At 42.2% G+C, this 15,485-nt stretch overlaps 1 protein-coding gene across 2 annotated transcripts in view; it reads left to right on the forward strand.

Moving 5' to 3' along the window:
- Tg (Transglutaminase) overlaps window positions 1-15,485 on the forward strand; it is a 96,956-nt gene that overhangs the window by 59,678 nt on the left and 21,793 nt on the right. Inside the window, exons 2-5 of one of the 2 annotated variants that reach the window (XM_071672502.1) lie at window positions 2,753-2,779; window positions 7,505-7,705; window positions 14,273-14,391; window positions 14,716-14,842. In XM_071672502.1, coding sequence (XP_071528603.1) covers window positions 2,753-2,779; window positions 7,505-7,705; window positions 14,273-14,391; window positions 14,716-14,842 — 474 coding nt within the window. The remainder of the gene's footprint in view (window positions 1-2,752; window positions 2,780-7,504; window positions 7,706-14,272; window positions 14,392-14,715; window positions 14,843-15,485) is intronic. The other variant, XM_071672503.1, reaches the window with a different exon arrangement.

Consider the following 15,485-nt stretch of genomic DNA (forward strand, 5'->3'; position numbering starts at 1 on the left):
AGGAGAGTTGGAGGGGATAACCACTCTCTTTTTTTTTAAAGAAAGAGGAGTTAGGCGAGGATTGTTCATCCTGCTAAGGCTTCAGTTCCTGATGCTACCTCGCTCAGGCTTTGGGAAAGGTGATTAGGTACGAAAATTATTATTATTATTATTATTATTATTATTATTATTATTGTTGTTGTTGTTTTGTTGTTACTATTATTATTATCATTGATGAAATATTTTCTTTAGAGGATAAGATTAATCGTTTTGGTGTTTACTGAATATACGTACGAAGAGAGACTAGACAAGATACGCGCCTGCAGCCCTAGGCTGGTACAGTGCGGGTTGAGGAGGAGCAGCCACCCCCCGTAAACCACCTCAAGAATATAAAACATAAGAATACACACGTCAACTTCCAAGAACGGGCTGGCGTAGTTAGTTAAGTTAGAATCTGACCAGCTCCCCGGCTCTGTGCGTCATTCCCCCTTCCCCACAACACCCTCAGCATTCTTGTAGTGACCCACCCTCAGGAAGTGACCAAGTTTGTGTTTCTCGGAATGAACGTGTGGCAGCAGCAGCAGCAGCTCGAGAAAGGGTGGAGTAAGGGCGCAGCGCTGCGCCTGTCTTGGCGATACCAGCAACGCCGCTTGAGAGAGAGAGAGAGAGAGAGAGAGAGAGAGAGAGAGAGAGAGAGAGAGAGAGAGAGAGAGAGAGAGAGAGAGAGAGAGAGGCTGGGTTTGGAAATCTTTTCCTTTCCACGAGAGGGCAGCGTTCATAGGCACAATTGTTGCCATCCATCATGGGAAAAGGTGAAGAAGCATCACTCCTTCATCCGAAGCTGGCGACAGACCTTGTAGATAATTGAAGTGTGGGCGAACAGGAGGCCATAGTCTGTTTTTACGGACGTAGAGCAGAGACGCCTGCTGCATTGGCCAGTAGCTTTGTGGTGTGTGGGGCCTGTTGAGGTGCTGCGTGACCCAGCTAGAGATGGAAGCATGCAAGCAGCTAGTTCTCGGAAGCAGATGCTGAAGTTAACCTTGTAGCTGAAAAAAAAAGAGGCAATATTGTGGCTACGAACAGTGGGGTTTAAGTCAATAAGTGGGAAGAGGCGTGTTGACGACGTGAAGTTTGTGACAACTCGATGCAAATACGGATCAGCCTCTGTTTTTGCTGGGCTTTGAATTTTACCTACGATTTGCGAGTTGACTTAAGAGGTGGATGGGAATGGATGAAAAGAAGTTAGGGCTTAGCAAGGATTTACGTAGGAAGGGGTTTGTGAATGTGTCCGGTGTAACCAGGATGAGAAGGGAGGCATAAATGGTGTATATGTTGAGAGGAACGTAGGTTTTGTGACGCCGAGTGAAAAATAAGAGTAAACCAACGACTTAATGCGAGTTCGAACGAAGGGAAGACCACGAGAGGTGGGTTCGAACTGGTAATTTGGCATGTTCCAACGGACATGGTAAACCATAGAATATTCGGTGGTGCTTGGCAGCGAGTGTATGCAAATGAAGAAGCCGTTGTTCATTTATTCCTGACGCTACTTCGCTCGCGCAGGAGAGGCAGTTTGGTAAATAGAGAAAAAAAAGAAGTAAGAATTTGAGTTTAGAAGGGAGAGTAGATGTTTACAACCAGTATTGTGATAAGAGTTGTAGGGGAGCTGAACAACGGAAGCCTTACAAAGGTTAAAAGGAGCAGGAATTTTAGAAATACGTAAGAAGAACCATGTATGTAAAAGCAGCGAGTTTTGACTGCGTATATGATTTTGACCATACTGAGATGTTAGCGTCTTCAGTACGATAGCTGGACCCTTCACCACGACGCTGGTAAGACCATTTGACTGGTTATATATAATATATATATATATATATATATATATATATATATATATATATATATATATATATATATATATATTATTTACTGTACTTTGTCGCTGTCTCCCGCGTTAGCGAGGTAGCGCAAGGAAACACATTCTTATCCTGCGGGTACCCCTACCCCTTTTTTTTTTATAAGATGGGCATTTATGGACCCCCCCCCCCCAGTAACAGTCCCCCTAATTCCACTTTGTCATCGCATACGATTTGGGGTTGGACATTTGCCCCGTCACCTGGGAGGAATTGGTTAACAGACATACTTTGTGCTTCATTTCAAAATACTTCAGGAAACCAACACACACACATCCATACTACGGTAAATATATACTGTACTGAGTAAAACTTTCTCTACGCTGAATCTCATCTACAGCGAACTGATTCTAAGTTTGTGTGTCTGGTTTCTTTTAACGTATTTTTGTTTTTTACAGGTATTATTTACAGGGTGTGTTGCCAGTTGCATGATGCAGTAATTAACATGTAGATAGTATTTGATGCTTTTCTCTTACAATAGCTTGTAGAGTCTCAAGTGCATGTTATGTATATTTCATTATTCTTGTAAACTTTTTTAAGTTCTTCATTAATTAATTCTTCTTACCTATAATAAACTGGTATTTAGTCATTAGAATTATAATAATAGTGTAGCGCTAAGCTTGTATGAATTAGAATTATAATGATAGTGTAGCGCTAACTTGTATGAATTATAATTATAATGATAGTGTAGCGCTAACTTGTATGAATTAGAATTATAACGATAGTTTAGCGCTAACTTGTATGAATTAGTTAAGACTCCCTTGTTTTGAAGGGGGGCGCTGCCCTGGCAACTTGGCTCATTGTAAAAGTAACTAACCATGTCTCCATTTCTTCTCGACTCTGATGATGTGCTGTTGGTGCAGGAGAGGAGGCGGTGGCCGAGGGAAGAGGTACGTGGGGTCCCAGCTCCCGGCTAGCACAGAGGGTCATCATTATTGCCTTAACAACATCCCAACACACGAAACGTTCTGGTTCTGTTGGCCGGCCTTGTGTTGGCTGTGTGATGCCCACCCATCATGCCTTGCTATTTACTTACGCCCTCTTCCTCAATGCTTTTATTCTTTTTTTTTTCTTAAGCTTTTTTTTTTTTTTGGCTTGTGCATCAACACTTTCTGGCATTGTTTACCTAGATCTAACATCTGCGTGTTCTGTGTAGCTCCCGTTCCTGTTCATTTAAAGTGGATCAAAGGTCCACATTAGCTCTTGTTTTCGTTCGTTTCCTCTTCAGAGTCCCAGTGTGATGTGATGACCTCCGAGGCCCGCCAGTCGTCAGGGGGGCCCACATTGGAGTCAATTCTTCCCTTCGTGGTTCACATGCATCCTTGAGACTAGTTAGTGTATGTGGTCTTTGAATTGCCCCCAACACCTGCAGATGGTGTTTAAAGATGTGTCGACTGGTGGATGAGCCTCGCTTAACCTTCCTTAGGGCCAAACATCTCGCCCCAAGTATCCATTCTTTCCAGCTTTGTCGTTTGAAGAGGGGAAAAAATAGTCTCTTTTCGTTGAATCTTTTCCAAACAAAGCCATATGTTAGCCTAGTCTATACGTTAGATCTTTTCCATACCAAACCATGTTAGCTTAGCCTACTCTACGTTAAACCTATTCCATACCAAACCATGTTAGCTTAGCCTACTCTACGTTAAACCTATTCCATACCAAACCATGTTAGCTTAGCCTAGTCTACTTTAAACCTATTCCATACCAAACCATGTTAGCTTAGCCTAGTCTACGTTAAACCTATTCCATACCAAACCATGTTAGCTTAGCCTAGTCTACGTTAAACCTATTCCATACCAAACTATGTTAGCTTAGCCTAGTCTACGTTAAACCTATTCCATACCAAACCATATGTTAGCGTAGTGTGCGTGTACCAGCACTTGTTAAGTCATTACACCTATAATACCAAAGACACTGTTGCTCTCAGCTTATTTGATTACGTTGTCGTCTTAATGGTTACTGACTCGTCTTAATCTGTGCAGAGAAACATACCTCGAAGCAAATGTCATTAGTCTTCGGTAATGATGCTCATTTTGTGTTCTCACTTTGCTTTATGACAGAGAAGCTTTTTCTCGGTATTCAAGTGGAGGGAGAGATTAGTGTAGATTACTTCATTTTGTATCATAAAATCTTGAGGGTGAATGTTGGTGTGATGGTGTGAACAGCGACATCAACCAATGTTTATCATGATTGAATTTTAAATACTGTATTACATCTGTACAAAGTAAAAAGAGAAAAATATTGCGATTGTTGTGATTGTAAGCACGCCCGCGTAGCACACCAACGTGTTGAATAAAAGACGTTTTGCCTTATCATTAAAGAAATCCCAGATGTGTGTTGCCAGTTTACCACGTCAGTTCACAGATCCGGACCAAGTACGGTGCTTTGGATAGCAAAGGTGGAAGTAAGTAAGTTGCGGATTTCCGTAATCACCAGAAAACGATTATAATCACCTCAAAGATTAACAACCCCCCCATCAACCAACTTGGGTTAGGTTAGATTGTAGGTGACTACAGAGAACCAGCAGCTACTATCTACACAAGAGGGGAAAGTATATATATTTTTTGCTTTAGGGTGAATGCTTCTGCTGGGTTATATAGCTTGTTTCCAGACGATGCATTTGTTTGTGAACGGCTATAAAAAAAGAAACCTTTTCGAGAAAGGATAAGTTTGCACAACAGAGTGACAGATAAGATGCCTTCTTTGCATTTGGCGAAAATGAAGCACTCAAGTGTCATATTTTGAACGCTCTGTTGGTTTCCTGTGACGCGGTGAGTTCCAGACAGTGAATACACTGCTGATGAACTACCCATTTGAGTTACGAAGTGACGGATACAACGACTTGTCCCACACACACACACACACACACACACACACTAATGGTCGTTAAAAGCCCTTATACACGACGGTATGACCATTGGGTTTGATGGTGTAACCTGTAACCTGAATTGTAAGAGTCAGGTCAAAGGTTAGGTCATCATACCCAAGGTGGTCCACGCGTTCAGGTGGATGTGTAAGTATGAATAAGGACAAGTGTAAGAAATTAAGAGCAGCATCGCGAAAACAGAATTTTGATAAGCTAACGGAGCCAAAAAAAATATTCAAAACTTTATATACGTGGGAGAAAACTTTAATTTTTTTGTTTCTCTTTTCTAACAACCGTATTTTTGCTCGTGTTAGTAAGGAAGCCTTATATGGTTTAAGATGCGGGAGCGGGAGGGAGGGGATGATATCCGGTGTTGTACTTTCCCCCACCAAGTCATTTCGACACGCTGTCTTCGTCACGAAATCCCAACTTGCTTTGCGTAATGAGCTGGGTTTTTTTTTTTTCTTCTCCCACATTGCTTCAAATGGTGCGTGATGACCAATGGAGGGGGGGGGGGGAAGCTTTATCTCCCTCTGTGGTCATGCGTCATAGCCTGGTGCATACGTAAGTGCATGACTTGATTTGCTTGCTGTCTAGCCACATCCTTTGTCTAACTTGTGCATATGTAAGTGTTGTTATGTGAGAAGTATACATATTTAAAGTTATGTGAGAGCATGAATTCCTGTCTCTACTTACAGCGTCTTTTAAGTACTGCATTAGCGTGGGAGTACATGGCTCGCTTTCGCTCTCCTCTCTCTAGGGTAGAGGGAGGCATTTTAAGCGGTATGGACCATGAATGAGCGCCATTCATGCGTATATTAGATATTATTATCTCTTTTGAGAACTCAACTAGTGGGGGGGGGCGACTTGGCTAAAGGAATGTGTTTTGTGGCGGGATTTCCCGCATCCAGTGACATAAGGGGACAGCTGGTCCACCCGCACCCTTGTGTGACGCCATTATCCCGTCGTGACTCACACTCAGTCCCTTGATCACGACGTCGGTGCGACCAAGATGTACGACCGGCACGTACGACGACGGTACGCCCGCGGCGTACAACGTTGGTGCGACCCGTGACCATGAGCGGTGCGACCATGGTATCATGTTGGCGTTCCCTTTGATAAGACTCATGAGACCTTGGGGTGGCGTACCGTCGCGCTCCAGGGGCGTACCGTTGCGCTCCAGGGGCGTACCGTCGTGCTCCAGGGGTGGTGTACCGTCTCAGGCCAGGGGCGTACTGTCGCGCTCCAGGGGCGTGCCGTCGTGCTCCAGGGGCGTACCGTCGCGCTCCAGGGGCGTACCGCCGTGCTGCAGGGGCTTGCCGTCGTGCTCCAGGGGCGTACCGTCGTGCTCCAGGGGCGTACCGCCGTGCTGCAGGGGCGTGCCGTCGTGCTCCAGGGGCGTACCGTCGTGCTCCAGGGGCGTACCGTTGTGCTCCAGGGGCGTACCGTCGCTCTCAAGGGATGTACCGATGTGCTCAAGGCCATCGTAACTGTACTGTGGTTTTCCAGTAAGTTGGATAAGGGGTTAGGTTAGGTTCTGCGTAAAGCAAAAGGCAGAAACTGGCGGAAAAGAATCGCAAGGGAAAATTAGGTCTGTATTGTTGATGCCAAAGTTTATATACCCAATTAACAAGCTGTTAAGAGACCGAGGATTAATATGAGGTCATCTAGATAGTGAATGAAGGTTGAAATCGTGAATTTTTATATTGATACCCTGCCCTATTTTTTCCCCGGTCTCCTGTCTTATTTTTTTTTTTTTTTAATGCCCTATCACATTTTTTTTTCCCCCAGTGTCCTGTACTTTTCAAATGCCCCGTCGCACTTTTTGCAGTGCCCTGCCACACATTATTTTCCAGAGTGCCCCGTCACAGTTATTTTTCCAGTGCCTTGCCAGATTTCCCCCCCATTGCCCTGTCAATATTTTTTTTTTTTTTCAAGTGCCTAGTCACTTATTTCCCGATGCCCCTACCGCAGGATACCCCAGTACCCTGCCATGTTTTCCCCCAGGGTCCTGGGTATACTTAATCCAGTTAGCCCCTGCCACATTTATCTGGTGTGACACATTTGATCCAGTACCCTGCCACATATTTTTCCCCATTCCTTGCCACATTTTCTCCTGTGCTCTGCCATATATTTCCCCCATGCTCTGCCACATTATATCCAGGTGCCTCACCACATTTTATCCAGTGTTCTGCTACATTTTACCAACTACTTTGCCACATTTTCCCCAGTGCTATGCCACATTTTTACAGTGCCATACCTTATTTTCCCCAGTTTCTCAGCCATATTTTTCCGGTGCCCAGCCATATTTTCAGTGTCCATCCACATTTTCCCAGTGCCCTGCTACATTATTTCCCCTGCTCTACCACTTCACCTCAGAGCTTCATCATTTTGCAGTGCCTTGTTTTCTTAACGAGTCCTTACTGTTACTGTCTCATCTTAGGGGAAAAAAGTCCACAAGCATGAGACTGAATATATGTAGCCCAGTCCACTTGAGTTGATTGTTAGCAATGTTGGGTACGCCTCCTGTCTGGAGAGAGAAAACGATTCTTTACCAAGAATCACACAGCAATAGTGATAATATAATTCAAAATAAAACAAGGATGATGTTGATACAGTTCTAAGTATTACAAAGACCCCATAGCATTAGTAATGACCTATTTCTAATCACAGTATACATCTAACTGGTGATAGATGGTTTTTTTTCTTCTTTCACATACACACAGATACATATGTATATCTCACTTTGTAGATTATCTGGCTGTGAAGGACTTCGACCTGCGAACTGCAGAGAATGGATCCCTTCATCACACCAGCCAGTATGAGCTGATGGAGAGGAAAGAGGACCCTCGCTTGGTGGTGCGACGTGGGCAGGAGTTCACCATCGTCCTAAACACCAATAAAGCCATGGATAAAGAGACGGATAAGGTCTCTCTCGTCTTCACTGTCACTGGTAAGAAGAAAAAAGAGAAGAGGCTTGCAGATGGTCAATCAGTCATTTATGTTACCAATCAGAGGTAGTAAAGAGAAGAGGCTTGCAGATGGTCAGTCAGTCAATCATTTTATGTTACCAATCAGAGGTAGTAAAGAGAAGAGGCTTGCAGATGGTCAGTCAGTCAATCATTTTATGTTACCAGTCAGAGGTAGTAAAGGTTTTCCTCCTTCACAGCTTGAGGTCATCCATTCTTAGAGCATGTATGGAAATGCTGGATAGCAAGAAAATACTCTTTCATATCGGGCAATTATTTGGTTTATCACTTAACATTATAGAAAATTATTTTTTAAATGAAAGGGAGTCAATAAAGAAATCTTTATGATGCTTCCAGTTTCCCCAAAAATATTTGTGGCATTATGTAAAATGGAGTTGCATAAAACAACTGACTGATATTTTTTTTTCATCGAGAAAAGGATGCCATTTTCAGTATTAACCTATTCTTGTTGCAAAATATCACTCAAAAGTTTTTTCATGTGCTGCACATATAACCATATAACCACAGAGCTATATATATATATATATATATATATATATATATTATATATATATATATATATATATAGCTATATGATAGTAATATTGTAAGGGAGGTAGATTAAACAGTATCATTGACTGCAGTTAGTTCTGATACCTCAGTTTAGTTATTCATGTTTCCTGTCATTATCATTTTGCAAAATACCGGTATACAGAATGGTCTTTCTTGTATAATTGTTCTGTCAGGGTTTATCATGCATGAGACCATCTAGTTATTTGTTTCTTCCAAACAGTTGATATTGGACCATTAGTTTGCTGAGATTTAAGGTTTCCATGTGAAAGTGACTTAACTTTTTTTATTATACTTTGTCGCTGTCTCCTGCGTTTGCGAAGTAGCGCATGGAAACAGACGAAAGAATGGCCCAACCCACTCATATACGCATGTATATACATACACGTGCACACGCACATATACATACCTATACATTTCAACGTATACATATATATACATACACTTACATATATACACACGTACATAATTCATACTGCTGCCTTTATTCATTCGCGTCGCCACACCCTGCCACACATGAAATGACAACCCCTCCCCCCATATGCGTGCGAGGTAGCGCATGGAAAAGACAACAAAAGCCACACTCGTTCACACTCAATCTCTAGCTGTCATGTGTAATGCACCAAAACCACAGCTTCCTTTCCACATCCAAGCCTTACAAAACTTTCCATGGTTTACCCCAGATGCCTCACATGCCCAGGTTCAATCCATTGACAGCACATCAACTCTGATATACCACATCGTTCCAATTCATTCGATGCCTTGCACGCCTTTCACCCTCCTGCATGTTCAGGCCCTGATTGCTCAAAATCTTTTTCACTCCACCTTTCCACCTCCAATTTGGTCTCCCTTTTCTCCTCGCTCCCTCCACCTCTGACACATATATCCTCTTGGTCAATCTTTCCTCACTCATTCTCTCTATGTGACCAAACCATTTCAAAACACTCTCTTCTTCTCTCTCAACCACACTCTTTTTATTATTACTAACTCGATCAAACCACCTCACAGCACATTTTGTCCTCAAACATCTCATTTCTAACACGTAGCTCCTCATCCGCACAACTCTATCTGTAGCCCACGCCTTGCAACCATATAACATTGTTGGAACCACTATTTCTTCAAACATACCCATTTTTGCTTTCCTAGATAATGTTCTCACCTTCCACACAATTTTCATCGCTCCCAGAACTTTCGCCCCTCCCCCACCCTGTAACTCACTTTCGCTTCCATGGTTCCATCCGCTGCCAAGTCCACTTCCAGATTTCTAAAACACTTTACTTCCTCCAGTTTTTTTCCACTCAAACTTACCTCCCAATTGACTAGTCCCTCAACCCTACTGTACCTAATAACCTTGCTCTTATCCACATTTACTCTCAACTTTCCTCTTTTACACACTTTACCAAATGCAGTCACCAGCTTCTGCAATTTCTCACCCGAATCAGCCACCAGCACTGTATCATCAGCTAACAACAACTGACTCACTTCCCAAGCCCTCTCATCCACAATAGACTGCATACTTGCCCCTGTCTCCAAAACTCGTGCATTCGCCTCCCTAACAACCCCATCCATGAATTAATTAAACTACCATGGAGACATCACGCACCCCTGCCGCAACCCAACATTCACTGAGAACCAATCACTTTTCTCTCTACCTACTCATACACGTGCCTTACATCCTCGATAAAAACTTTTCACTGCTTCTTGCAACTTGCCTCTCACACCATATATTCTTAATACCTTCCACAGAGCATCTCTATCAACTCTATCATGTGCCTTCTCCAGATCCATAAATGCTACATACAAATCCATTTGCTTTTCTAAGTATTTCTCACATACATTCTTCAGACCAAACACCAGATCCACACATCCTCTACCACTTCTGAAACCACAGTGCTCTTCCCCAATCTGATGCTCTGTACATGCTTTCACCCTCTCAATCAATACCCTCCCATATAATTTCCCAGGAATACTCAACAAACTTATACCTCTGTAATTTGAGCACTCACCCTTATCCCCTTTGCCTTTCAACAGTGGCACTATGCAAACATTCCACCAATCCTCAGGCACCTCACCATGAGTCATACATACGTTAAAAATCCTTACCAACCAGTCAACAACACATTCACCCCCTTTTTTTATAAATTCCACTGCAATACCATCCAAACCCGCTGCTTTGCTGGCTTTCATCTTCCACAAAGCTTTTAGTACCTCTTCTCTGTTTACCAAATCATTCTCCCTAACCCTCTCACTTCACACACCACCTCGACCAAAACACCCTATATCTGCCACTTTATCATCTAACACATTCAACAAACCTTCAAAATACTCACTCCATCTCCTTCTCACATCACCACTACTTGTTATTTCCTCCACATTAGCCCCCTTCACTGATGTTCCCATGTGTTCTCTTGTCTTATGCACTTTATTTACCTCCTTCCAAAACATCTTTTTATTCTCCCTAAAATTTAATGATAGTCTCTCACCCCAACTCTCATTTGCGAAGGTGAATTTTGTAGAGGTTTTCAGAGAAGAGAGAATGTTGGGGGGCAGAGAGTCGTGAGAGTAAATGAGCTTGGGAAGGAGACTTGTGTGAGGAAGTACCAGGAGAGACTGAGTGCAGAATGGAAAAAGGTGAGAGCAGAGGATGTAAGGGGAGTAGGGGAGGAATGAGATGTAGTTAGGGAAGCAGTGATGGCTTGCACAAAAGATGCTTGTGGCATGAGAAGCGTGGGAGGTGGGCAGATTAGGAAGGGTAGTGAGTGGTGGGATGAAGAAGTAAGATTATTAGTGAAAGAGAAGAGAGAGGCATTTGGACGAGTTTTGCAGGGAAATAGTGCAAATGACTTGGGAGATGTATAAAAGAAAGAGGCGGGAGGTCAAGAGAAAGGTGCAAGAGGTGAATTTAACTTTATTATAGATAATAATTTGACTTTGATAATTTGAGGGAATAATTGGTATGCATGGGGTGTTCAGTGTTGTAAATGGAAATGGTGAAGAGCTTGTAGATTTATGTGCTGAAAAAGGACTGATGATTGGGAATACCTGGTTTAAAAGCGAGATATACATAAGTATACTTATGTAAGTAGGAGAGATGGCCAGAGAGCGTTATTGGATTACGTGTTAATTGACAGGCGTGCGAAAGAGAGACTTTTGGATGTTAATGTGCTGAGAGGTGCAACTGGAGGGATGTCTGATCATTATCTTGTGGAGGCTAAGGTGAAGATTAGTATGGGTTTTCAGAAAAGAGAGTGAATGTTGGGGTGAAGAAGGTGGTGAGAGTAAGTGAGCTTGGGAAGGAGACCTGTGTGGGGAAGTACCAGGAGAGACTGTGTACAGAATGGAAAAAGGTGAGAACAATGGAAGTAAGGGGAGTCGGGGAGGAATGGGATGTATTTAGGGAATCAGTGATGGATTGCGCAAAAGATGCTTGTGGCATGAGAAGAGTGGGAGGTGGGCTGTTTAGAAAGGGTAGTGTGTGGTGGGATGAAGAAGTAAGAGTATTAGTGAAAGAGAAGAGAGAGGCATTTGGACGATTTTTGCAGGGAAAAAATGCAATTGAGTGGGAGAAGTATAAAAGAAAGAGACAGGAGGTCAAGAGAAAGGTGCAAGAGGTGAAAAAAAGGGCAAATGAGAGTTGGGGTGAGAGACTATCAGTAAATTTTAGGGAGAATAAAAAGATGTTCTGGAAGGAGGTAAATAGGGTGCGTAAGACAAGGGAGCAAATGGGAACTTCAGTGAAGGGCGTAAATGGGGAGGTGATAACAAGTAGCGGTGATGTGAGAAGGAGATGGAATGAGTATTTTGAAGGTTTGTTGAATGTGTCTGATGACAGAGTGGCAGATATAGGGTGTTTTGGTCGAGGTGGTGTGCAAAGTGAGAGGGTTAGGGAAAATGATTTGGTAAACAGAGAAGAGGTAGTAAAAGCTTTGCGGAAGATGAAAGCCGGCAAGGCAGCAGGTTTGGATGGTATTGCAGTGGAATTTATTAAGAAAGGGGGTGACTGTATTGTTGACTGGTTGGTAAGGTTATTTAATGTATGTATGACTCATGGTGAGGTGCCTGAGGATTGGCGGAATGCGTGCATAGTGCCATTGTACAAAGGCAAAGGGGATAAGAGTGAGTGCTCAAATTACAGAGGTATAAGTTTGTTGAGTATTCCTGGTAAATTATATGGGAGGGTATTGATTGAGAGGGTGAAGGCATGTACAGAGCATCAGATTGGGGAAGAGCAGTGCGGTTTCAGAAGTGGTAGAGGATGTGTGGATCAGGTGTTTGCTTTGAAGAATGTATGTGAGAAATACTTAGAAAAGCAAAGGGATTTGTATGTAGCATTTATGGATCTGGAGAAGGCATATGATAGAGTTGATAGAGATGCTCTGTGGAAGGTATTAAGAATATATGGTGTGGGAGGCAAGTTGTTAGAAGCAGTGAAAAGTTTTTATCGAGGATGTAAGGCATGTGTACGTGTAGGAAGAGAGGAAAGTGATTGGTTCTCAGTGAATGTAGGTTTGCGGCAGGGGTGTGTGATGTCTCCATGGTTGTTTAATTTGTTTATGGATGGGGTTGTAAAGGAGGTAAATGCAAGAGTCCTGGAAAGAGGGGCAAGTATGAAGTCTGTTGGGGATGAGAGAGCTTGGGAAGTGAGTCAATTGTTGTTCGCTGATGATACAGCGCTGGTGGCTGATTCATGTGAGAAACTGCAGAAGCTGGTGACTGAGTTTGGTAAAGTGTGTGGAAGAAGAAAGTTGAGAGTAAATGTGAATAAGAGCAAGGTTATTAGGTACAGTAGGGTGAGGGTCAAGTCAATTGGGAGGTGAGTTTGAATGGAGAAAAACTGGAGGAAGTGAAGTGTTTTAGATATCTGGGAGTGGATCTGTCAGCGGATGGAACCATGGAAGCGGAAGTGGATCATAGGGTGGGGGAGGGGGCGAAAATTTTGGGAGCCTTGAAAAATGTGTGGAAGTCGAGAACATTATCTCGGAAAGCAAAAATGGGTATGTTTGAGGGAATAGTGGTACCAACAATGCTGTATGGTTGCGAGGCGTGGGCTATGGATAGAGATGTGCGCAGGAGGATGGATGTGCTGGAAATGAGATGTTTGAGGACAATGTGTGGTGTGAGGTGGTTTGAGCGAGTAAGTAACGTAAGGGTAAGAGAGATGTGTGGAAATAAAAAGAGCGTGGTTGAGAGAGCAGAAGAGGGTGTTTTGAAATGGTTTGGGCACATGGAGAGAATGAGTGAGGAGAGATTGACCAAGAGGATATATGTGTCGGAGGTGGAGGGAACGAGGAGAAGAGGGAGACCAAATTGGAGGTGGAAAGATGGAGTGAAAAAGATTTTGTGTGATCGGGGCCTGAACATGCAGGAGGGTGAAAGGAGGGCAAGAAATAGAGTGAATTGGAGTCATGTGGTATACAGGGGTTGACGTGCTGTCAGTGGATTGAAGCAAGGCATGTGAAGCGTCTGGGGTAAACCATGGAAAGCTGTGTAGGTATGTATATTTGCGTGTGTGGACGTGTGTATGTACATGTGTATGGGGGGGGGGGCCATTTCTTTCGTCTGTTTCCTTGCGCTACCTCGCAAACGCGGGAGACAGCGACAAAGTATAAAAAAAAAAAAAAAAAAAATTTGACTTTTAGCTCAGTGGGATTTTATTCAAATTGGATTTCAACTTGTGATTTTGTAAATTCAGTTAATGTTTCCCTTGCGTGCTTAGCAATTTAGGTGAATGCTTTCTGTAACTTGGCCATAAAGAAATAATTTCTTTCATCTTAATGCTTGTACCAGAGATAATTTGCTTACTAGCATGTATTTTTTTATTTATAAAGATATCATATTCTAATTATTTATGTTCTAGGGAGATGTATGACATCCCTGAACTCGGTCAGTCTCAAAGAATCATCATATGTCTGTTGATTCATTTATCACTATGTGAAAAAGTATCCATTGACACTTCTTTTTTTAATATTTTTTTTTCCTAGATGCCAAGAGCCCTAGTTTTGGGAACCAGACCCTGGTAGGTGTAAGCGTTGGTGCAGACCCATACAATGGATGGTCAGCTTGTATATCAGACTCTTCAGAAGGATCCATCACACTCACGGTACTTCACTCTTTTAACAGTGGTTTGCTGCAGATGTTGAGTTAGTAGATTTTTTCTAATGTATTTTCATAAGCCTGTCTAAAGAATGTAGTGGTTTGTAGATGATAAAAGTTATGAACTTCACTAAACTTTGTTAGGTATTTAAAGATGATTTTTCGATAAAGTGTCGGCAAATGAAATGCTTTTGATTTTCTCAGATTATTATTATTATGAATTTGACAGATCTTTTTAACATTCAACTTAAACACAAGTCGGTGTGGATTATAAGAACTGTGTTCCAGAATTTTTCAGTGCAATATATAAAACCGAATATATCATATACAGGTTAAAACATCCTGCACGGCTATTGTTGGGGAGTGGAACCTTGAAGCAGATGTCCAGTCAGATGACAAGACCCACAATTATCCATGCAAAAATACCTTCTTTATTCTCTTCAACCCCTGGTGTCAAGGTAACATAAATGAGATATTTGATATAAATTCACACTTTAACTTTTTTTCATGAAGAGATACATTATGTTGTACTGAATGTATCATAGATATGATTTTAGTGGCTTTCTTAGCATGTAGACCCTTAGAATTGCAGGTAACGTCTTGCTTTACTCTGCAAGGTTTTAGTCTGAGATTTTACTAAATTGTCAGTCACATCACTAATGTATGCACTGTACAACAGTAGTCAATGCTCAAACGATTTCGTTTTTGTTTTCACCATTGTATAGGCACTTTCAGTGATCATCTCCAGGAAACATTTAATCAACCTTGGTACTGCCACAAGATTGTGCTAGTTACAAGAAAATTCCCCAATGGATATTTCAATGGGCAATTTTTGAACACTAAGCTATAAGTTTGAAACTACTTAACAACAGCTTTTCCTGCTTCAAAATCAGCCCAAAACCTTGAAATGCTCTTTTTTCACCTTGATATCTAAATATTAATCATGAACTGTGCTAGATAGAGTTGGGCACCATTTAGTGCAATATGAATTTGTATTGGGATATAGTAGAAATTTTTGATACAGGAGATTTTAGGGTAGTGAAATGCTGAACGGTAAAGATTTTCCTTTATTGGTCACTTGTATGTGCTCCTGTGTAGTTG

Source organism: Panulirus ornatus, chromosome 17 (assembly GCF_036320965.1).
Source record: "Panulirus ornatus isolate Po-2019 chromosome 17, ASM3632096v1, whole genome shotgun sequence".
Lineage (NCBI taxonomy): Eukaryota > Metazoa > Arthropoda > Malacostraca > Decapoda > Palinuridae > Panulirus > Panulirus ornatus.